The sequence below is a fragment of the Carlito syrichta genome, unplaced genomic scaffold, assembly GCF_000164805.1.
Source record: "Carlito syrichta isolate Samal-C Ts95f unplaced genomic scaffold, Tarsius_syrichta-2.0.1 Scaffold314260, whole genome shotgun sequence".
In the NCBI taxonomy this organism is placed as follows: domain Eukaryota; kingdom Metazoa; phylum Chordata; class Mammalia; order Primates; family Tarsiidae; genus Carlito; species Carlito syrichta.
In genome coordinates, this window is record NW_007258356.1 from 587765 (window position 1) to 613013 (window position 25249).

Below are 25249 nucleotides of genomic sequence, written 5' to 3' on the forward strand. Positions count from 1 at the left end.
ATCTTGTAATAATTATCACCACTAAACTAGCATTATTAAAGAACAATCATTAACAATACTTCAAATCCGTGGATACCACCTACAAAACCACAAATCAAATTAGCATATTCTTCATTTATTTTTTGCTAGTTGTTAACATTAGAATTTCCTGTTGAGAGTCAAGATAAGTTGGCATGAATTTAGTATTTGTCATTGATTATAAAAAGACATGTGCTAGCTGTTAATTGTCTATTTAATGAAATTTTGCTTTGTAATTTTAAATGTTTTGCTGAGAATATGTTTTATTAGAAATTACAAGCACCACTTATCACTTACAGTATTTTTTCTCAAATACATTTTAGTCTAGAAAAGGTCAAGTTGAAATAATCTAATTCATTTATGTAAAGATATAAATAACTAGGTACAGACATTCTTATAAATTTAAATGATTACTTCTACACTAAAATCAAGATCAGAGATTAGGAATTTGTCTTGCTCTTGGAGTCAAAAAATCAATAAAGTTTTACAGCCTCTTAGCCTCCAACCCTGATCAGATTGGACCCTATTTTTTTCTTAGTTAATGGCTCCTTAAAATTAGATAACCTTTAAATCCAGGCTTTTTTGGGAATCTCTTTATGGTACTCTGGAAAGAATAAAAAATTCTGGCTTTGTGCACAGCATTAAACAAACAAACAAAAAAAGATTAATCAAAGTATTTAATAAAGTTTAGTGGTGCCAATAGCCTTATTTACATAGTGTAGGTTTTCAAGAAAGTCACCTCTCAAAACTAAATTTATAATTGGATAAGATATAAATTCATTCTTAAAGATAAGTTTGGTGAAATATACATAGTCCAACTGCATTGCATAATGAAAATTGTCTTTTACTTGAATCTGACTACATAAACCTGACAATCACCAAATCACATTGGAGACAATCATCAAAGAAAAATTAATCCATTAAAAGAGCTATGATTTCTAAATTGCTTAATAGGTCAACAAAATTCCATATCTTTGTTAATGCATTTTTTCTAGGAACATTGTGCTTAAATCCTTGGTGCTTAACCTAAGGCTAAGTCCTAGTTACACAAACAGATGTATGCACTCAATAGACCTATTAAACTTCTACAAAGCTTCTCAGTATTAAGATTCTTTAAAGTCAACATAAAAATTCTTTAACATTAAAACTCTAAAAATAAGACAAATTTAGGACTGTCATTTCATTCCACTTACAAATAAATGCTCTGCCATTTCTAAAATTTCACATTTCAACTTAAAAATAAAATACAGTAAGAGTTTTATAGAACAAAGAAATGGTGACTGATCTAGAATACCCCTAAGAACATACATACAGAGATGACATTAACCAATTATCATCAATTCTTACCAATTTTCGCAAAAAATATCTAAATTTCTAAGGATTGAGTTTGGCAATACTTCTTCCTTACCAAGAGTATAATCAATTTAATTGCATAGGATGAATGTTTTAAATGGCGGAATAAATTATCCCATCAAATCAATGTCAATCTTTTTTTAAAAAATCCTTTTTCTTATTCTTCTACGTTGTGCCACCAAAAGAAAAATTAATTATTTATGATTTGGTAAAAGTTCTAAATAGATAGGGAAACCCTGTCTTTCAAATACACAAGTTCAGAGTCATTATTTTTAGGAGAAAGCAAGATGAAATTTTCAAAACATCCTTAGTCAAACAAAACACAGATTTAAGGTTTTTCGTGGCTACCCTTGTGAGTTCAATTACTAATATGAAATATAATTTTGATAACATGTTATACACTTTTTCATAGATTACAAGTGCTATCTATTACAAGAGGGCTTAATAATTGAAATTATTAGAAAAGAATTGCTAGCAAAGGAATAAAGTTTATGGTTGGTAAACTGGGCAAGATCAGTTCAATGCAAGACATTGAGAAAATTCTTTCTTGGGTATGAATTATATTAATTTGCTACTCTGTCACTAACTTTCTGTAAAATAAGTGCCCCAACAAGTATATCTCAATAAGCAGAACATTAATAACATAAGAACCCACATAAGAAGATATTAATCAAGACACTATCTGCTCTATACATATCAAAAGATGTATATTCTAATCTCTGCTTTGCTTGATTTCACTGTGATAGTGTTCTTATAACTGTTCATCTCGTCATCTCTATAACACAGCATCAAAGAGATGCAGCGACATTGAAAGTTTCTTCAGAAAAATCTGTTCTCACTGCCTACCCTCCACCTGCTTTTTGTTTGTTTTCGCTACACTTTCAGCAGGAGAAATTTCATCTTAGCACGTATTTGCCATTTGACATATCATATGCTATTATCACATGCATTAACTATTTTTAGAACTCTAGTTTATTTTTATTTCCTAAAATTTCTAAATTGCCAATGCTCTTATCAACATTTTAAAGTCCTTTGCTGCACTACAGATACTATAAATAGTTTTCTGCCTTCTCTCCTTCCTTCCAGTTTGAGCATTGTTCATCGAATCACATTTTCTGGTCAGCTTTTGGTAAGCTGAGTGCAAATCCCTCTCTTAGGCAAGGAAGGAGGAACAGTCATCAAAATTACAACTCTCAGTGAAAGAAACACTGCACAATGGAGCGCTTCATGTTACAACACAGACACAGTGTCATTGTAAAGTACGAACAGGAAGAGTAAATAGTTCCTCATTTCTTTTCTCTGCTTTCTAACAACAAGAAAGCTTGGATAGGATTTTATTTCTTTCCCCACCATTGTATCAGTAGGATAAAAAAGCTTTGCTTAATCATGCAAAGTAAAACCAGACTGGAACTAGGTAAGAGCTGTATGGCTTTTTCCATGTTGGCAAAAAACTGAAGAAGCAGGCTTGGTCATTAAGTCATAATGAAGCGTGGGCATTTTAACAGAAACATTAACTTATATTGTCACAAAACACAATGTCAGATTAAAGCCACAAAAATATTTTCAGCCAGTCCTGGTAGCCAGGAAATTCTTTTCCTAGGTGTTTCCTTTGTGGACCTTCTCAATTTATACCCAGCAATCACCTATTGTGATGTTTCAAATATTCCTTTTCTCTGTATATATCATGTGGTCCAAAATAGAATACAGATTTTTCACCCTGATAAATTTTATCACACCATTCATTTTATCACGGTCACAATATGTAAATGTACAAAAGCAAAAGTAGTATCTTGATATCAAATTAAGATCTCTGTGTATAGAGCATATTGATAAGTGGCATCCAAGCAAAGACTGACATTTTGAAAGTGGTCTTATATAATATTCCATTCCTCATATGCCATTTAGTTTAAAAAGAATGATGCACACACTCACGTTCATAAACACATGCACACGCACACAAACACGCATATATACACAAAAACTTACACAATTTCATCGTTCTGGAATTCCAGCTCTCCACAAGTATCCTCAAAGTCCTCCCCGCCACCTCTGGCAGTCCCTTCAATGGTTTTATAGGGAACGATAACATTTCCTCGAGCTCCAGATGTTCTCAATACTTTCACCTCCATGATGCCAATGCTCTCACTCACATGAGTCACAGGTTCCTCAAAAGTAAAGATGCCTGCATGGTCATCGTCAAAAATAGTTACAGTGGCAGTGGAGGGAGATCCGAGGCAAGCAAGTGTAGAAACATGATTGGCTTCCAGTATACCATCTTCTGAAGCTTCAGAAGATACTTTGACATTGCTGAGATGCACAAGAAAATTTTCATCCTCCTCAAAGATATCATCATCAATGATGCCAACTCTGATTTCCTTCTGGGTCTCACCTGGCTTAAAGACCACAGTTCCTTCAGTAAACTCATAATCAGATCCAGCATTGGCTGTGCCATCCTCTGTTCTGAAGTCAACAAACACAGTGTTGGTCAAATCACCACCTCTGCGGATAATGGTCAAGGCCACAGTACCACAGTTCTCCAGACACTGATATGTCCCTTGTTCAAAGAAGATCTTACTGACAGGGTCATTTTCAGCCACTTCAGTATTGACCTCATGCATGCTGACGGCCTTTCTTGCTTGGTCAGCTGCATGCCTCTTCAAAATGTTGCCAGCTCCGGTCATCAGGCGAGTAGCTTGAATGCGGTAAAATGCTCTACTTTTTTGCTGCTGACTTAGGACTTGATAGTTAGCTAATTCTATTAATTGCTCTATTTCTTTCTCTGGATGCTTCTGCTTAAGTTCCTTTAGAATCCTAGCCATTTCTCGCCTAGCCTCTTCATCATCTTGGTCTCTCTCATCCACCTCCAGAACCAGAGCACCATCTAAGAAATTGTCAACATGAGAATTGACCACTTTCCCATCCATTTCAATCTCAGTCTTGGAAGATGGCCTGTCTCCTTCATGTTCAATAATCATTCCCCTCTGCTTGCCAGCCCGGTACCTTTTATAGACGTACTTGTAAAATAGAAGCCTCCTATCTGCTACCCAAGCGAACACCACACAGATGGGAAAGAAGAAGAAAGTAAGCAAACCTTCCCAGACCTCCACAACACCAGGAGAGATTACAGACAAAATAATGTAAAGCCAAGTGTAGGCAAAGATGCTCCAGGCTGCCGTCACAAAAAACACACGTAGATGCTTAATCTTCCTTGTCTCTCCATCAGGGACCACGTAAACACAGAGCGCAATAATGATGAACATATTGAATGCAGCACTTCCCACAATGGTGCTAGGACCAAGGTCTCCTGCAGTGAAGTTATGGCCACACACTTCAATTACTGAAAGGAGAATCTCAGGAGCAGAAGATCCCAGGGCCATCAAGGTCAGGTTAGAAACTGTCTCATTCCAGATCCTCACAGTTGTCTTGGTGGTCTCTCCATTGGGTTTCTTGATGGTTATTTCTTTTTCTTGAGATGTGATGACTTCTATTGAGGACATGAACCGATCTGCTATGATAGAGACTCCAAGAAACATGTAGACCATGGCCACAAAATACACAGTAGCTCTAGCAATTTTGTCCCCAAAAGAAGGGTCTTGGGGCTCCCAAATGGGTAAAATCACCCCTTTCTTACAGTAATATGAGCCAGTACATTCACCGGTTTCATTTCCTTCTCCTTCCATTTCCATCTCAGCACTTATAAGGTCCACATGGGAAAATAAGAGAGCCACGATAACTAACAGATGAAATCCCATTGAAAAGGTGGTTGAGAGGCTTAATTGCAGCATGTTGTACATGAGATTTCCAGCTGCCACAACCTACTGGTAAAAATAAGATGGAAGAGAGGGTGGGAAAAAAATCACATCATTAGTGCTGCATCCAAGGCATGACTAAGTACCAATTTTTATTGCACTTACCCACAATCTCTTTATATTTGACCAGTACAAAATCTATGGTGAATGGTTATTCCAAGACTCCATCAGCGATGAAGCAATATTTCGTAAAGTCTACAACTCAATCTCTTTGTGAATTTTCTACATGTCATTCCCATTCACTGAACAAGATACACAATTGACTTATTGGAAATGGAAAGTTCAATTATAGCTCTGCCTTATTAAATACACATTTATGCTTGCTAATAGCCAAGAAAAAAACAAGACTTTTGAAACATTAAATCTCCTCCTCATTGCTAAAGCAGATTTTCTTTTAAATTTTAGTTAGTACATCATCTTCCAGAAACGGTTTTATTGCCAAACGCGTCTTATTAAGATTGATGCTTTGATATACAGACTCTGAACATCCCACCAACACAAGGCCTGGTGACTGTCTTAAATTCTGGAGTACTGGGAGTGTAAACTAGTACAACCTCTGTGGAAAACAGTGTGGTGATTCCTAAAAGATATAGAATCGACATTCTATAGAACCCAACAATCTCCCTTCTGGGAATATACCTGGAGGAGCTAAAATCACTCTATGAAAAAGATACCTGCATACGCATGTTTATTGCAGCATTATTCACAATGCAAAAACAGAACCAACCGTGTTGCCCATCAAAACTAGACTGAATTAAAAATGTGGTACATATACATGATGGAATACTATGCAGCCATAAAGAAGAACAAAATTATGAACTTCACAGCAACTTGGATAAATTCAGTCTATAATACTCAGTGATCTACTACAGAAACAAAGAACTGAGTACCACATGTTCTCACTTATAAGTGGGTCTGAACAATTATTTTAATACTACAAGAAAGGGATTGGTAGTAGTGGGAAACAGCCAGGGGAGGGAGGGGGACACACTTCATCAATAAGTGTACCTGATCTGAACCCAGGTGAAGTGGGGACCAAAGTGAAGCCCAAACTTTACCTGTATAATGACCATTTGTATACTCAATGCTGAATTGTACACCACATCTTTAAAATTAAAATAAAATAAAAATTCTGAGTACATCTTACACTGTATTTCATGAAATCATGTCCTATTGCTCTGCTCTTACTTGGAAACGCAGAGAAAACTTCAAGCTTGCCTGAAATCAAAGCTCATTAGTGTTCGCTCTTGCAGGGGAGGGGAATGGGGAGATTTCTGCTTCCAGTATGTGATGCAATATTTCCACACATTAAGTGCAATTTTTTAAGGCCTGTTTTGATGAGAGCACATTTCCTCCTAACTTTCAGCAAGCCCAGGTCTGCTGATACATTAGAAGCTGGGCATCTGGTTCTTCCAGCACAGCTTTTCACATCCGTGTACAGACCCTGCTTTTCCGCAGGCTGTTCACACGGGAAAGGGAGATAACCAGGCCAAGGCCTAGTTGTAGGGAAGAGGCTGACAGGCTGTGAAATCAGCGTAACCAGCCTTAAATTGCCCCTTTTCAGCATCGATGTCATATTTTCCGTGGTCACTTTAAAACACATATTAGTTCTTAGAGGGTTCAAGTGACTAAAAAACGCAGGACCAATAATTCCATGTAGATTAGCTCAGTGGCATAGCAACAGTAACCACAAAGTGCACATATGAGGAAGGGTTGTAGGCAATTAGGGTCAAGGCAACAGAGTCACTGAGCTGCACAAAGCTTGGTAAGCAAAGCAGTGGATTCGGACACCATGGCCCTAAATTCCCCTACTAGCTCAAACAAAATTCAACTCAGACCTTACATCCCCTCTGCCTCCAGAACTTGAGGGAGGTAAGGGGAAACTGAAGTAGAGGAAGTTCTACTGTGGTCAGAGAAACATATTCGAAAGGTCTTGTAGGAGAAACCAATTATGACATCAGATAAAGCAGCGACAGAAAGAGGTCCTGAGTCAGAACACAGCTTTGTGGCCTGGAAAACAGTTAAAAGACAAGCTGGGGATGAGAGGCTACCATAACTTCAGACTGGCTGAGAGCCATCAACATTCGCCTGCGCTCTCTGGCTCACGTTTGCTGCTTAATGACTTCTACTGAAAACTGTACCAGGGCCCAGGAAAACCATCCCCTTTCCGCTCCCGTCTAGAATATTTTGGCAGACCCTCAGAGATCTCACCATAGCCTAGAGTCCTTTTTCGCTCATTGCTACTGGGAGATAAGTATCTTTGACAATATTCCTATACGAAAGAAGGGCAGCAGAGAGGTATAGGGGTAGAATTCCAATCTAAGTAAAAGCCTGAAAAAATAGCAGCAGCACATTTTCAAAATATGCAAAAGTTCATAGTCAGTATGTCTACTTGTTTAGTCATTGCAGGGCTTTGGTGGGTTGTGGGATTTCCTTTTAAAATGGGGTGAGATTCAATCAGCTTGCAAGAACAGTAGCAGAACTAGTTCCAACTTCTTTATATATCCATTTATTCCGCAGATATTTATGCATACTTAAAATGTATTTTAGAATAACTAACTAGGCTCTCTTCTGGGTCTTGAGAATTCACTAATGAATAAAACAAAGTGTCCTCACTGAGCTTATATTCTAATGGGGAGGAAACAAATACATATATACGTCAGGTGGTAAAAAGCGTTAAGGGGTGTGTGTGTGTCTATGTGTGCAATCTAAGGAGAAAGGGACTGTGTGTGTGTGTGTCTGCAGGTATGTCAGTGTGTGCACATATGGCACACATGATTTTTACATCGGATGGCTAAGGAAGGTCTGATAAGGTAGCATTTGAACAACGTTCTGAAGAAAACAAGGGATCAAGTCTTATGGATATCTGCAGGAAGATAAATCCAAGAAAGTGAAAAGGTCCTGATGGGAATTTTACTTAGCATAGTCCAGAACCACAAGGAAACCAAGGTAGGGAGGGAGCAATGCTCCAGGAGGTGGGGCTCAGGAGTGGGGAGGAATCATGGCGGTACTGAGTCACTATAAGGCTTTGACTTTGAGGGAGTAGGAGATGGGAATTGTGGGGAGCTTCTAATCAGGGTGATATCTGACTTTCCTTTGAGTAGGATCTCTCTGTAGGTTCAGTAAAAAACAGACTTTAGGGAAAGGATGGAAACAGGGAAACCAGTTTCTGCCTACTACAAAATCTGATGTATACGTGATCCCAGTGCCTGGGAGATGTACGAGCAGTAGAGATCTGACATTTAAAGAAGAAAAAGAAACATTTTGTTTTCCTTTTGGAAGACTTGCAGCTTAAACTGTCTTGGGGACCTATAAGAATAGGAAAGGTTAAATATTTGTAATAAATAGTAGTTCTGAATAGAGAGAGCGAACACTGAAGAGAGATTCAAACCTGTGTTTGTCTCCAAGACATACAATTAACCACTCCCTTCAAATGACTGCCAAATCTCATTATTCCATTTGCATTTCAGCCAAAATGAAATTCCTAAAGTGCAGATCTGACACTCTCACTTTCCTTAAAACTTTTCATTGGTTGCCTATTGTCATGGTGACAAAGCCCAAATCCCTTAGCAGGCTGTTCAATACCTTTTGTGATTTGGCCTCTGAGATCTAGAATATGAAAATTCTTTCTATTTCTTGAACGGACAAGTCAAAAATACTTTCTTGCCTCTCGGACTTTACTGATTGTATTTTCAATAACCAAAATGACTTTGCTTTTTCCTTCTTAAAAGCAAGTTTCAAAACGGTCCAACAGCAAATTCTAGCCAATTGCCTAAGAGAATAATAACACTAGATTCCATTCTTTTTTTTTTTTGAGTTGGAATCTCACTCTGTCGCCCAGACTGGAGTGCAGTGGCCGCTCCTGGCCATCGCAGCCTCGACCTGCTGGGCTCCGGTGATCCTTCCGCCTCAGCCTCCCAAGTAGCTGGAACTACAGGCGCATGCTACCTTGCCCGGCTGATTTTTTGATTTATTGTAGAGATGAGGTCTCGCCAAGTTGCGCAGGCGGGTCTCGACCCGCGGGCTCAGGCAGTCCACTCACCTCAGCCTCCCAACGCGCGGGATTAGATTTCATTCTTAACTATCATCAAAGACACCATACTAAATTCTCTGCATGTATCAATTATATCTAATATTTATAATAGTCAGCATTGCTGTATTACACAATTCCGAGTGTTGCTATTTCCATTACAGTCCTTGGAGTTGTGCAATGCACAGTGCCATAATATTCACTGTAATAGGTATTATTAGTCCATTTTGGAGATGGGATTATTGAGGCTGAGACAGTTAAGTACCTGTTGAAAGTCCTACAGACAGTAAACTCCTGAACTAAGATTCAAACCCTGGACCTTTTCCAAGACTGATATAATTAAACGCTCCATTTTATTTTCCCTGACAGTGTGTGAAGTAATCTTTGAGAACTATTGGACTTGGCTTGGACTAGCCCACTAGAAAGCCTTTTGGCTTCCATGCCAGGTTAGGAGAACTTAGTTAGCAAAAGTCTTATGGAAGGCTTCCAATAGCCTGGCTTTTATCTTATGGATTAAAGACTCAAACAGACAAGCATCAATGACCATGGTGTAACATGAGGGCTGGCATGTTCCTGGAGACAGCTGCCCTTTACTCTCTGGTCTTTTAGCAATTTCCTGGCAACCTCTGCCTGCATGCACTGTCAGGGCAATCTCTTACGTCAGCCAAGAAAAAGCCCTGCCCTTTACCTTGCCCTAGCCTACATTCACAGTATGTACTAGCCAAAAGAGTACCAGATGTCTGAAGGTGAATGGATCAGTAAAAATCTATCATCATTCTCAGAGAGAAACCAGGGGACCTTCGACATTGACTAAAAACATCTCAGTTATATTCAAAAGCTGACAGCATTATAATTTGTGAAATCAGTGGACATGAAAGACTGACATAGCTTAGAGGCAATGAAGCAACTGGAAAGAACTTTCTGGACTTCGGTTTCTTTTTTTTTATTAGATGAATACCAAATCCAAATGCTCACAAAGATGTGGGATAGATGTCTAAATATGAGTTCCCTCTTCATCATTCTGTCTCCTTTCTTATAGGGTCTTTTTCTATCATCAGATTCAAGCATATCTACTCAATTCCCTCCAACTTCCTTCAAATACATAGTTCCATACAAGCAGGAAGATAAGAAAAGAGGTTGAGGATATGTTGGTTTGCTACCTGGATTTCTTATATTCTGCCTTGATCTACAAATGCAAGGGACAGGCTGATTTTCATGGTGGATTCAGATCAAGTGCTACATCTAAGGCCAGGGCTCACTTAGGAATATCCATTACAATTACCAAATGAGACCTCAGCATGTAAGTATTAAAAGTACCCAAGTTAAATCTTCTGCTCACTATTTATTTTAAGACAAAACAAACAACCCCATCACCTACAGGAGACAGAGCTGAATGGCACTGGCAAAGAATGGTGAAAAGATACCCAGCTACAACTTGTGTTGAAGGTAGAGGTCACAGTTACAAGGAACAGAACTATGGCCAAGACAGATCTTTATTGGCCTGCCTCTGTAAAGGGTGAGAAAGAACCTTTTCAGCAAAGAGGTCCGAAGGGTAGTTAGACAGCAGACTGCCCGTTCCCTGCTGGAAGCTGTAGCCATTTTTTTTGAAGGACCTGACTCAGAGGAAAGGAATATGTTGGCATTCCCGCCAGCCCAGTATATTGGACATGTGGCCTAATGGCATCCTGTTGACTGGCAGCTGGGGTTATTCCAAGGAACTCCTTGACTGGCCTTCATTAGGACCTGGAATTCCCTTCTATGTGATTCTTGCTGACTGAAAGTCTCAAAGCTAAGCAATTAATCTGTTTCTAAGGCAACATGAAAGCAACCATAAATTCTTATCCACTACCAAGGCAAGCACTTCCAAATGCTTCTAGACAGAGAGATGGTGCCAGAGGAAGAAGACTTTTCTCATCTGATCATCCCATCTAAAGTGAAAAATTACTGCTCTGGCCCCCACCTCAGGCTATCAGACCATGGCCAGACTTCAGGAAAAAACTCATTTACACAGAATACAGAGCTGAATGACACTGGCAACTCATTTACACAGAGACTCTTTGCTAGTAACCATCTTTTTCCCAAAGAAAGAGTTTCCTCTCTACTGTTTGATAAATCAGGAAAGGTCCGAAAGCAGACAGACTGTGAGAGGTCATGTGAGAGACTCAAACCCTTCTGCCTAAACTTGCAAAACTGATGTCAGGATCCTGTCCTATGTCAGAAAACATCTACCTAAATTGTTCAGCAAAGGAAGCAACTGGGGTAAGGGTCAGGCAATGTGGCCACAAAAGGAAGGATAAATTAGTATTTAAAATCATGAAGAAGTTGTTGAAAAGTCATGAGGTGTACCCATCGGCCCTTTCTCCTACTTTCTTTTTCTACATAGTACTTAGTGCTTTTTTTGTGCTATATAATTTATTCCATGGTTCTGTTTTTTGACTATCTCTCTCCAAAAGATGTAAACTCTGTGATTTCTGTTTCTTTTTTTCACTGATATATTCCCAGTTTCTAGAGCACAGCCTGACACACAGAAGATGCACAGCATGTGTTTACTGAATAAATAAAATAATTATCATAGGGTCATGTCCTGATTCACCAAGTCTCTGGTAATGAAACAGAATCTGGGAATTGGGCCTAGGCATTTGCATTTAAAAATGCTCTCTATGGGAAATGGTTGTTCCCTAACAAGAGCAGAGGTCAAAATCAAATTACAAAGTCAATGGCAGTGTTAGATGGAGAAGAGACTCATGAGCAAAGCATTTCAGGCTGGAAAAAACTGATCTCAGTATAAAGAGAGAACCTGGGGCCATGACAAGGGATCCAAAGTCCTCCTACACCAGCCCTGATTTGCTATATTCATCTGCTCTACTAAGAGGGTCCTAACACTTTGGACAAACTCAAGGAAGTGTATCTTCTCCTTCTTTCATCACAATTAAAAAACATGTAGTCAAACACCAAAAATCACTTTCATTATAGAAGCTCTATAGATAGAAAAAAACACCAAGAATTTAAATTTAAATATATTAATGCTGGCCAGACGCAGTGGCTCACACTTGTAATCTTGGTGCTTTGGTAGGCTGAGGAGGAAAAATCAGTTGAGGCTAGAAGTTTGAGACCTTTTTTTTCCTAAACAGAAAAATTAGCCAGATGTGGTAACACTTACCTATGTCTTACCACTCAGGAGGCTGAGATGGAAGGATTGCCTGAACTCAGGAGTTTGAGGCTACAGTGAGCTATGATCAGGGCACTGCACTCCAACCCAGACAACATAGCAAAAACTCTGTCTCTAAAAATCTAAAAATAATGTGTGGAGCGGGGGGAAGGAGTGGAGGAATTCTGCATGCAAATAAGGATAGGAGAAAGAAAACTGGAGAAGTATCTCCCAGTACAAATAAACAAGAATTCAGAAGGAAGACACTCTAATAATCTTGGGCTCCATGTACTGTCAGTCAGCACTGTCCTTAGATTCATAATGCTAGTGCCACACAGCAGAGCTTAAGGGGCATTGATGGCAAAAATGACTGAATCACTAACTGAGCATTTGCTTTGTCCCAGGTGCTGTGTTAATTATTTTTGCATTGTCTACTCTGATCTTTCTGACAATACTGCAAGCAGGTTTTATCATTCCCATTTTACATCTGAGAAGAATGCATGGTTCATAAAAGTCAGTTAGATGAAGTCATACACACTAAAATGACAAAACTAGAATTTTAATCTGGGCACTTTGCATGAAACTATATAATTTCCAAAATGGCAGGATCTTTTTTGTTTATTTTCACTACAGAGGTTGATAACACCCTTCTTTGGGGACAATAAGTTCCATATTTAGGTACTTAACCTCCCAAGCTGCCCCCTCCATCCCACCTGAATAAATGTGTGTAGGTTATGTTATCTCATCAAGGGCACTCATGTCTTCCACTCCTATCTCACGCCTCCCCAACCCCCAAGTAACGGTTTTGTAAGCACTTCTACTCATCACGTAGCAAAGGAAAGATGATCCATTGGGGGAATCATCAGTTGAAGTCTGAGGTCTGAAATCACTCCAAAGTCATGCCATAAACTCAAGGCCTTTCCATTTGGTCAGGAGACAAGAGAGTGGTGAAAGACTCCCTAGCGGCGAGCAAACAAAACTAAAATAAAAGAGAAAGGATAGTGAGTGGGAACTGGGAAGAATGATAAAGCATTTTGCTATAACAAATTAGTCAGTACTTCACTTTAATGACCATAAGTCAATTTTTTTTTTCAAGAATATTAATGCAGCTCACAATTACACTGTCTTGTGGTCAAAATTTTTAATTTTAATTTTAAATTGACAAGTAATCCAAAGAAATACAAGAAAAACATATTCCTTCATGGTTTCATTTTCAGGTTTTTCTTGGCCACTTTTAGGTGCCAGGCATTGTTTCAAAGGTGAGTCAGATATGTCTCCAAAGAAGCCTGTAGTCTAGTGAGGGTATTGCCAGAGTCAAGGAGTGAGTCCTTTCTGTGAAAGACGGAACTCTTCTGTTACTAGAGAATCACAGCAGAGGAGAGATTTTCCTGGCATTTACATAGTGGGCTGTCTAGTTCTCAGGCAAATGTACCTAGGGTCTTGGGCTAATTCAACCAGGGTTCTAGAAATCTCAGACTCTCAGCTTATGGCCCTGCAACCAAAAGATTTCAAGTGTAATGAGCTTCTGGAGACAGAGCCTTGGAGCATCTCTGTGAATATTTCAGGGGTTTCCTGATGGACAGTGATACTCATTTTAGATAGTAATTTGTTCATCAACAATCCTGAAGGGAAAAGGTAACATTTCTTTGATATTTGACCTTACACACTAAAAACAGTGAGGACATATTAATGTTTTTGTATCTTGTTCACCACAGAAAATTTCCTACTTAAAAATATTTCCCCCCACTAGCTTGTTAACATTTAACCTCAAAAATTTATATATACATATGTGCCAAAAATGTATACACATTTTAAGAGACATTATCTATATACTATTTTTCAAAGTTAAATTGAATTACGGTAACAATGTGTAGTATGACAACTCAAAAGATGGCATTAATCAAATGAATGCTAGCATCACCATGCAACGGGCAGGACAGTCAAAGAAAATGGTGGAAGCACAGTTGTCATTCAAGAAGTGCAAGACCATTTTGGAGTGGTATTTGAAATTCGAGAATGTTGCAGAAATACAACAAAGACGACAATGACAATGGAGTGTGTATGCAATAGAACCTCCGACACATCTAACAATTGCATGCATTCATGAAAAGTTTGAGACACATGGTACTGTGTGTGAGGTGCACAGGGGAAAATCTGGGAGGCCTCATACAGCAAGTTCTGCAGTCGTTCATCATAATCAGAAGTGTCTGGATGCTGACGGTGACCACTCTGAGCACCTCTTGTAGTTGCAGAAGTCAAACATGACTTGTATTCACCTTTTGTTACAGGTATATATTGAGTATTTTAATAGAGTTTTTTCTTTCTTAAAATGTGTATACTTTTTTGGTATCCTCTGTGTATATGTAATGAACCTTCTCTATATTTCTAGTTCTGGAAGGAATGGACTCTTTATTTATTCATTATGCATCTACTGAGTGGCCTCTATGTGCAAAGTACCACAACAGACATTGTGGGAATTGCAAAGATGGTTGACACATGGTTTCTGACTTAATGAATTTACAGTCTCCAAGTGATAGTTCCTCAAATGACTGTCAATACTAGGAAAAATATGAAAATATGAACATTTTCACAAAAGGAGGGGATTAGAAAGGTGGAAAAAGCTGGACAAAGCAAGAAGACATTCCAGAAGGAAGAAATGATGTGAATAAAGGCATAGAGCAACTTCAAATCACATAAGAATCACCTGAAAAACTCACTAAAATGAAGTTCACTGAGCCCTATTATCAGATATACAGTTGAGGAACTCTGAAATCTGAATTTTATGAAGCACCCCAGGTGACTGTGATGTAGGTGGTCTTGGCATTACCCATGAGAAGCACCCATGTAAGGAGTAGAAAGACATGAAGGGCAAAACTGAGGAGAAGGGCAGAACTGGCACCAGGGAAAGGAACATGCTAAGCAAACAGGCTGGGAAGCAGAACACCTAGGTGAGGAAGTGCCTGAAAATCAGAAGACTGTGCTTGTTTCCATATCAGTGACATAATGATGTGAGATAACATATTAGATGGGCTTTCCCACTCACAAACTGGGACTCAAGGGAAGATCACAATATGAAGTCCCTTCACAAATGGATGTATGGGAGACAGGGGACAGGAGAACTGAGAAGGAAAAATCATAAGGGGCCTAAAAGAGGAGATTATAGCACAGAAAGCAAAAAAAAAAAGAAAAAAAAGGAGATTAAAGCACTGAAGAGAGAATTCATTCATTCACTCATTCAACACATACTGAATGTCTGTTGGATATCACAAATCCCTGAACACTGTTTATGAAATTTACAATGTATCTACTACATAGGGCATCTAATGAATATTCTCTGACTTCATAAAGTTGCTGCAGGTTAGTTCTGCCTTCTTTGAGCAGAAACAGGCAAGGATTGCCGAGACACTGCATCGGCCAGTGACGAAGACTCAGGATAAATGATTGCCTTCAGAGACCTATCCAATTTCTGTACCCAGATCCTAAGTAGAGGTACAACACATAAAGAAACATGAAACCCCAAATGGAAACCTTGGGTGTAAGGAAAGCAGTGCTCTCAAATTATAGGCACTTTAGGGATTTCGTCAACTCTCCTTCACTTCAACTCAAGAATAAATCTTTGCAGTCACTCTTTCTGCTTTCTAGTCCGCCTCTTGGCATTGGGGATGTTTACTATAAAATCCAATTTTAAACTGGGTGATAGGCACATCCTCAATGATTTTTTAAAATCTTTTTTTTAACAAGGGAAATGCTGGTTATGTGAGCAGAGGCTAGTGAATTTCATCAGCTTTTTCTCTGTGACATTAAGCTTCATCTTCAAGTAGATAGCTTTTCAGAAGAGGAAAGTGTATCAACTAGAGGTTTGTGTCTTATAAACTTTCCTGCATAGTCTCAAACAGCAGCCCTTGAAACAATAAGATGTTCTCGAAAATAGCAGAAGTAGGAAGCAAAAGAAGTATCTTTAAAAAGTCAAGTTGATAGAGTCTCACATAACGGTGATCCACCATCATATTCTATCCCACAATTTTGTAAGCTGTCTGACAATATACTCAGTGATATGGCTCTAATACCAAGTGTATATTTACATAGAATCTATACATTTAAAAAATGGAAGTCGGCTTAGAAATGAACTAGCCAAATCTTATCATTTAGAAGAATAGATGGAATGTTAGCGCCTTATGGGAAAATGCCAAATTTTTACACAAATCCCCGAGTACGGGTTCTGAAACATCCAGTTTCTCTACTAGACAGGACATCTAGTGACTGTGTTCATCGAACCAATGTAGACCTGTATTAAAAGAATTATTAAAATATTGGCTTATGTGGTGTGACTTTGATGTTAGTAACTATGCTGAGACTGCTGTATTATTTTTGTGATAAATGAGAATTGTGATAGATGTGGGTTCATCTATCACAAAAGTAGTCCTGAGAGGACTGAAAAAGGTAGAGGAAAAAAGTCAATAGAGAAATAAATGGCAACCATTTAATAATTTAGTTAGCAAGTGAACTTCTGCCTATTAAGTCTTTGCATATACAAGGATTGTTTTCATCAGTATCATTATCAAAGACTAATGAGATAATAATAGTAATTCATTTGTTCATTAATGCAACAAATATTGAATGTCTGTAGCATATCTGGCACTGTTCAAGGTTATAACCATAAGATAGACAGACACAATCTCTCTTCCTATGGAATTTATTATCTAGGTGAGAAGCGAGATGGCAGATGTTAATTTAAATAACTGCCCCCTCAAACCCCACAATTATTAACTCCAACACACGCTATTAAGCAAAAACATGGTCCTATAAGAGTAACAGAAGACCTGACCTAGTAGCATATTAGGGAAGGCTCAGCTAAAACAAATAACATCTAAGCTGAGTTTCAAGAGACACTCAGCAGGAAACATGGTAAAAGATTTTTGGAGTGCAAGACCTTAGGTAGGCATTTTTGTAATTACCCTTCTCTGTAATAGGATAATTGACAGACCTACCTTCTTAGATATGCTGGAATATGCGATCATGCTTAGAAAAGTCTGAAAGTAGCTTCTGTAATTTACAAAAGATTTTTCCTCTCTGAGGCCACAGTCATTCAACTGCAGCTAATTGCATTCTACCCCACTGCTTGGGTCAGTGTGGCAGATGGAAGGTTCACTGGTTTAGAGGCCAAAAGAAATGAGTGCTGATCTCAGTTCTACTGACCAGTCACATGTCCTTGGGCAAGTCATTTTTCCTCTCTCAGCCTCATCTATAAGATTGGGGAATTCTGCTAACAATCTGAAACTATGATATTCTAATCCCATACTTTGGCATACAACATAATCCATAACAGAGCACCCCTCCAACTTCTCAGGTTTACAGTTAGTCAACCTACCAGCTGGTTGTCAGCTGAGTTACGAAATGAAAATTACGCAAGTATGTACCACATTTTCCTTTCCAATGAGATTACGCCTGTCCTCCATAATCCATCTCAAATGTCAAATTTCCCTCTTTAAAACTTCTTTTATTGCTTGGAAGGCCCTTAAATCTTCCTCTAACTTTACCCTCCCCACGCTTTTCCCAGTAAAAAAAACTTAAGCCCTGTTAACTTGAAAGACTTTTCAAAGCCACACATCTCAGAAGTGACAAGCTAGGCTCTAAAACAAGGTCTCCAACTTTCTAGGTCATCTCTCTTCACATTACACCAATACCAATGGCTAGGATTCCCCAAGCTCACTGATGTTGCATTTGTGTTTCTCACAATCTGTATGATGTCAGGAATTGGAAAACTATGGTCAAAGGGCCAGAGTAGCTTGCCACTTGTTCTTGTAAGTCCCACGGAATTAAAATATTTTTGCATTTTAAATTATTGGAGAAATGAAAAAAATGAATATTTCATTAGGTGAAAATTATGTGATGTTCAAATTTTAGTGTCCATAAATAACATTTATGGACATTCATTTATGTACTGTCTCTGCTTTTTTGTTACAAGAGCAGAGTGGAGAAATTATGACAGATCTTCTGGTCCAAAAAGCCACAAATACTGGCTATATGGTCATTTAAAAACCAGTTTTTTGATCTCTGGTATGTGGCTTTATATGTATACTTATCTTTTTTTCACCTTCCCATAGCAAGTACCCACCACACCAATTAGTATACCAAGTAGTATATTCATGCCTAGGTACATAGGCAGGAACAAGGCTCTCTCTCTCTTTTACTATGTAGCTCTCAAGTAAGGAGTCAACACTCACTGAGTACTTGTATGCTAGAAACTGTTCCAAATATTTTACTAGTATTAATTTATTCTTCCTCACCAAAACCCCATAAGACCTTTTGCCATTATTATTCCCATTTAATAGATAAAGAAAGTGAGCACAGAGAAGATTAAGTAACCAGCACAATGCCAAACATAGTACCTGCTGAATTCAAACATGTAATAATTATCAGGACTGTCTTTTGACCTCAGAGGGCTTTACTCTGAGGACTCTGGGGTCCTTGTTTTCTTAGTCAATATCGTCAAACTAGATGAAAAGTCATCTTTTTTTTACCATCCCCATCCTGAAGAATCCTTGCTAGACACCTATGGATTCCTGAGGTTGGAAAACACAAGCAAATTTCTGGAGGCCTCTATAGAGCCAAAGACAAAAAGGAGATGGGACTTGGGTGAAACAACTTCAGAATCAGAGATCTGAAATCTACTATCTCAAATTTCACTCTTTGAAAGTCATATAACTTTATATGGCCTCCCTTTGCTTATTTCGGTGCTAAACAAATGAACAAAACCTACCTGTCACAGTATGGGAAGCAGAATAATCACATTTTAGGGAGGAACAAACTGGCAGGTGGTCTGCCCCTTGTCTCACTGCTGACCACTACAGCCTCTTTTCTTCAAGGCTATGCTGTAACTTCATCCTAATCTTTGGTTTCAAGTATAAAAATCTATTTATTCAGTGGTGTATGCTACCATTTGTTCCAGATCCACTGTGCCCTCGGCATGGTCCTGACTGGGACACAGAGAAGATTAGAAGGGTCTGGAAATGGCTCTAACATTACTACAGAGTTGTCCTTGTCATAAATTAGCTGGGGCTGGTTTCCATGTTTCACAAGTAGCGAGTCTTCTTTTGTTTTCAAAATCCTTTTCAGTCTTTGTGACTAAATTAAAATGCCTCCTCCTCCATGAAGCCATGCTGTTCCTTCTTCCTCTAAACTTCTACAGCATTCTGCTCAGCCGCAGTGCAGTGATCTATCTCATGAGCTCTGCATTTCAAGTATAGGTGTTCCAGATCATGACATCCTTAAGAACAGAGAATACTACACAAACAGCATGGCTTTTGGACAACCTCCCTTATTTAACTGAGCCATAGTCCTCCTCCTTAAATTGGGATAATAATATTCCCTTCCAGGGCACTTATGAGCATTAAATGGGAAAACATATGTAAAGCACCTTGACCAGTCCCTGCCACATAATGAGTACTCAGCAAATACCATATAACTGTTCTTCATCATCTGCATTCTCTGAAAAGCCCTGTGAGGGGTCTTCCATACACTAAGTGCTCAATAAATGTCATGGTTTCGTTGTAGTAAATTGCTGAATCACCACCTTGTCTGTTTGATTTCATCTCACATTAGATTCAACCAGAAAATGATTAATTATTCTGACTTCACATGCAATGACATGTGCAAAGTGATTACTCTTTCTACCTTTTTTTCCCTAAAAAACAACAATAACAACAACAAGATGAACTCTCACATTCATATTTATTTTTCTAGATCGCTTACATGTGCAAGAAACCATTTGCCTGAATTGGTACCACACTAGTATTTTTTAAGTTACTGGTATGAATACATATTCTAAAATGATACAATTGAATTTATTCAAGATTTTTAAGGATGTCATTTCACTCTAGAAACAGTATTTTGCTCATTTCTCAGAAGATTTTAAAAGACTAAATTTTCAAGACAGGATCAAATATTTGTTACCTTTGCCATCCCAGAAGCAAAATTTCTGAGCATTTATCTTTGCCTCTGTCTGGCTCCTCTCTGACCCTCCCCATCAACAACCCCATTCCCAAGATTCATGTCCCTAACTCTTCCCCACCAGAATGGTCCCCAGAGTGCTCTAACTGGGCAGCAACCTAGTTTAAAACCTCTTTCACGTCTTGTGTTCCTGGGCTTCAGGCTTCCTATCTGCCAGCTGTTCTGATAGATCAATCCAAGTTAAAAATGAACATATGCAAATGGTTTATAAGAATTAGTGGTAGCTCTTTCCCAGGTAATATCATTGCATTTTATTAGCGACTAGTAGCTATAACCCCCTTGTTCAAATGAGTGGCCCTGATAGTGAGAATTTTAGTTCCTGTGTTGGCCAGTGGATAAATGCTTTGAACCCAGGGATGTTTTGTCCATTCCCTGACTACAAAAGCATTTTCTTTGCTTCTGCTGCCAATCAGGACTTTTCCTTCCCCATGTTCTTCTTCTTTCTTTTGAAATTGGCTAGAAAGTTTCAGGTAAGGTGGAAATGAGCTTCTCTGTCTTATTACTGTTTATACTCTTGGCTGGGCAGATCAAAGGAGAATCACAAATGTAAGAACACTTAGGGGTTCAATACAGAGTCACCAGCAAAGTAAACCTACAGAAAACACAAAAGACAGCAAAAATTGCAAGCAACTGTCTTCCTAGCTAAGTCAAAACACTGGAAAAAGACACTATATATCCTCATCTGCATTCTTAAGTGTTCTTAATGAAAACATATCAATAAGGTTTTACACTGGGAGTCTCCAGTCCAAAAAATGGGCTGTTTGATGTACAAGTGGAGGCTGAGGGGAGTGGATTGTCTGAGCCCGCGGGTTCGAGACCCGCCTGGGCAACTTGGCGAGACCTCATCTCTACAATAAATAAATAAAAAATCAGCCAGGCGTGGTAGCGCATGCCTGTAATTCTGGCTACTCGGAAGGCTGAGGCGGAAGGATCGCCAGAGCCCAGTAGGTCAAGGCTGCGGTGACCGAGAGTGGCCTCTGCACTACAGTCTGGGCGACAGAGTGAGACTCAAAAAAAAAAAAAGTATTATTGAGGAAAAAAAAGTATTATTGAGAAACTAATCATCGATTTGTTTAAATCTTCAAACTACATGTTGTGTAAAATGTATTTTGTAGTGTGTGTGTGTGTATGTGTGTGTGTGTGTGTGTGTGTGCGCGCGCGCGCATGAGAGGGTGGGGAGAGAGAGTGGCAGTGGGGAAGAAAGAAAGAAAGGGGATATCTTTTTGGAAGAGAAAGAAAGAAAATTGAAAATAATGTCACTGTACTTAATGAGGTCCCACTGGACCAGCCTTGAGTCCAAATCAAAATCTCAAAGGCAGACGCTGAAAGCTCACATTCTCAGAATCTAGTCCATCCCAAAGGGTCAGAAAACACCTGACATTTATTTCCACTAAATCTCAGCTATATCTCCAGGGGACAGAAATTCCTTTGCCCAAAGAGAAAAGTGGAAACAGCTAGTTCAGCAACCCACTGGTTTGGTTAGCCACAGTTACTACTGAGAATGAAAGTTAAAGTAATAGACAGCTAAGGAAGCCATAAGTGATGTTGGATAGGATTCTGGAATCTGGAGAAAGTCAGGGAGAATATTTACCACAAGAGGGAGCAGTGGAATTTGGTCAGATGGGAGACTATTTGGTAGAGGTTATGATGAGGGGTCTATGAGGTATGGAAAGAGAGTCTAACTATGAGGTATGAATGATATTGAACGATGTTTAAGCAAAAGATAGTTATCCTTGAACACACACACACAAAAGAAAAAAAAGGATAAAAGGACCAGGAAGAAGAGAGAGAGAACAGCACATTGTTTCCTAAATTCTTAGCAAATATAAGGTGAAAATTTAATTTTTATTTGGAAGCAACATACACACCTACTGCAAAAACATAAAACATGCAACATGTGACCTCTAACATCATCTTTTAACTGTTTCTTTTTTTCCAGATTTAATTTATATTTCAGTTTGAATCTTGTTTTTGTCCAGGCTGTTAAGGAAAACTGTCTCTTATCTATATGCTATTCTTCCTCTACCTAAAGGCATCATAGAGAAAGGGCTTGTCTCACTGAACTGCACATGAAAAATCAGAATGTGAAAGTCTGAAATGCACTTACATTGAGACAACCATATCCATGAGCTACATGAATGCTTTGACTTGCTTTTGAAAGGGGAATTGCAACTTCATTGGTTCTGCAGAGCTTTTCTCATCATTTATTTTGTCAAAGAAATAGAATAAGTACAAAGAGGGAAGGAATCGCGCATTTACTTTGCAAGATAAATAAAAGTCTATTTTTGTCTGGTAAAAAACATGTTAAATATAGCTTAAGAGACGCTGAAGCTCTCTTGGAATACATTTTATTTATTCAAAACATAGTAAGCTTAAAAGAGCCATTAACGTAATTCCTGCAAATAGTCCTGTAGGTGTTACTGACTATACCTTGCCTTCCTTTTGTAATTTTATTTGCAGTTAAGGCACTGTTACTGTTAGGTTCTTTCCTTCCTCTTCACGGTCAAAAAAAGGATTATCTGGTTCTTAATCTTAATCCAAAACTATGCAGTAGAAACCATTAAATAGTAATAATAAAGTAAATAGGTAGATAGAGAAATATAAAACACAGCATTCATATTCCTTTAGTTCACTACTCTCCTCCTCCAGTCTTGTTACGCTTTCAAGACAGAAGAGATTAAGTCTGACTTCCATGGACAAGTTTACATCCTTTGCAGCTCCTGAACAGCTCAACAAGAAATAATGGTTTACCTTTGTCCAGTCCTTTTTTGTTGTTGTTGCTGTTTTTCTAGGAATTAATCACTCCAATTTTAATAAAAGACAACAGCCATGTTTAAGGAGGGAAAATCAGGGCTCTTTTTATAGCAGCTGGGAGAAATCTTAGCTAAAGAGCCCCGATATCCAAATGGAATCCTTCAAGCAGGCAGAATTTGTCAAATGAAAACCCTCTAAGAACATGCATCTTGCCTCTTGATGAAATAAGCGGGTCCTCCCCACCTTTTCACTGACGAGGCCCGAAGATGGAGCTAGCTCTCCCTTCCTTCCTCCTGTTTGGCACCAGCCTAACCTCCCAATTGAGCAAGTTTACCAAACCCAGAGAGCTAAATCCAAGTAACACAGGATTTGAAAGAGGAACCTGAAACCAAGCATCCCTCTTCCTGCTTTGTCTTCGTATCTGAAATGAACTAAAACTCTACATTCATCTTCCTCCTTCTTTTCCTGAGTTGCTGCAGGAGTAGCTTCGAGAGAGAAAGAGAAAGCGTGTGTGTGTGTGTGTGTGTGTGTGTGTGTGTGTGTGTGTGTGTGTGGTGGGATGGGAGGAAAGGGGTGGGGGTACTTTCAGAATTTCCTCCTGGTTGCTCCACCTTCCCTCAGGAAATCTTCACAAAAGTTTCGGATTGTGGATGTTCAGTGGCTCATATCTGGAGACACTCAAGCAATGCCTTTCACCAGATCTGATCAGAAATCTCCACCTACTCAGCAAGCGGCTCCTCCATGATCAGGATGTCTGTACTGTCTTTACCACATCTGTCATTTTTAAAAAAGCTTCTTCCACTACACCTCCCACTGATATCCTTCTTTCTCTTTTTAGTCTTTACACCTCCAGTAGGACAAAGTTTGTATTGTTATATTCACAACCACTAGTAGCTGACTAGCAAGAAACATAGAGAGTGCCTTCAAGACAGTAAGGCTAAGGGGGGCTAAAGCTATACCTAGTGCAAAGCATGACTTTCTTTCCAATGACTGCAGACAACATGCACACCGCTTTCTTAAAAAAAAGAAAATTCTTTGTGAAACGTGATCACCCCTGCTCTCAACCCAACCACTGCCACTCTGTCTGGGGAGGGAAATACGAATTGCCTGCCCAAGCCATTAATCAAACAGCAACAGAATCTATGGAGGAAGGGGAGACTTAAAGCATCAAGGATGCACAGATATTGTATGTTCAAAAGCATCGCCTGGGAGGATTTGGTTTCTAGAGCCGACCGTCCAGCTATAAGACCGCCCTCTTCTTCATTGAGGAGGAGCCAGAAAGGGTATCTTCACATCTCAGAACACAGACCATCTTCCCCCAAGAGCCAGCAAAGCTCCAGAGGCAGATGATGCAGCTGCAAAGTTCCCTTCGAATCTCTCGAGGGGAAGACGCCTGTGTGTGCAGACCCAGCGCACACCACGGCACCATGCCCGGAGACGTGGACCCTACAGCCCACACCCCCGTCTCCTCGTCGGTCTCTCTACCCTGCCACACCTCCCTTCCCTCCGCAGCCGGAGGTGAATGAGCACCCAGCGCCCGCCGGAAGAGAGGGGGGCTCGCGAGTGTGCCCTTGGGGAAGACCCCGGGGATTACCGGGAGGAGGGATGACCGCGGAGAGGAGCCCGGTGGGTGGGGACGGCTGGATCCCCGGCTGCACTGCATTCGGGGTGGGCTCAGCTCGTGGCGCCCCGAGTCCTCGCAGTCCAGCGCGGTGCAGAGGGCAGCATCTCCCCTTCGCAGCCCTTTCTTTCCTTGGCAGCTTGCACCGGCAGCCGCCAGGCACCCTCACGCCCAGACGCACCAGCCGGAGCAATTTCACTCCCAGAGAAGCGCGGACACCCAGACAAATGTGCCGGCGCGCACACACAGCACACCGCACACACACAGCCACACACAATGTGGAAGCCGCTGGGTTGCCAAAGCGGAGGACAGTGTAGCCTCAATGCACAGCAAATTGAAAAGAGTTCTTGCTTATCTGCCCATCCTGCGAGCCTACCTGGCTTGGGGAGCGTGAATGGATTCTTCCCGGTTCGTCCACGCCGGTAGGAAAGACGGCGTGCTCCCTCCTTTGAAATAGCTCCCGATCAGGAAAAGGTCGCTCCCATCTTCTGGGGAAGCACAAAGCA

General features: G+C 39.7%; 1 protein-coding gene across 2 annotated transcripts in view; it reads right to left on the minus strand.

Moving 5' to 3' along the window:
- The window catches only part of SLC8A1 (solute carrier family 8 member A1), a 332937-nt gene extending 307688 nt beyond the window's left edge, over positions 1-25249 (minus strand). Inside the window, exons 1-2 of one of the 2 annotated variants that reach the window (XM_021719148.1) lie at positions 25120-25249; positions 3358-5189 (exon numbers count right to left, since the gene is read on the minus strand). In XM_021719148.1, coding sequence (XP_021574823.1) covers positions 3358-5165 — 1808 coding nt within the window. In that variant the 5' untranslated portion in view covers positions 5166-5189; positions 25120-25249. Of the gene's footprint in view, positions 1-3357; positions 5191-25119 lie in introns of those variants that run through there. The other variant, XM_008071264.2, reaches the window with a different exon arrangement.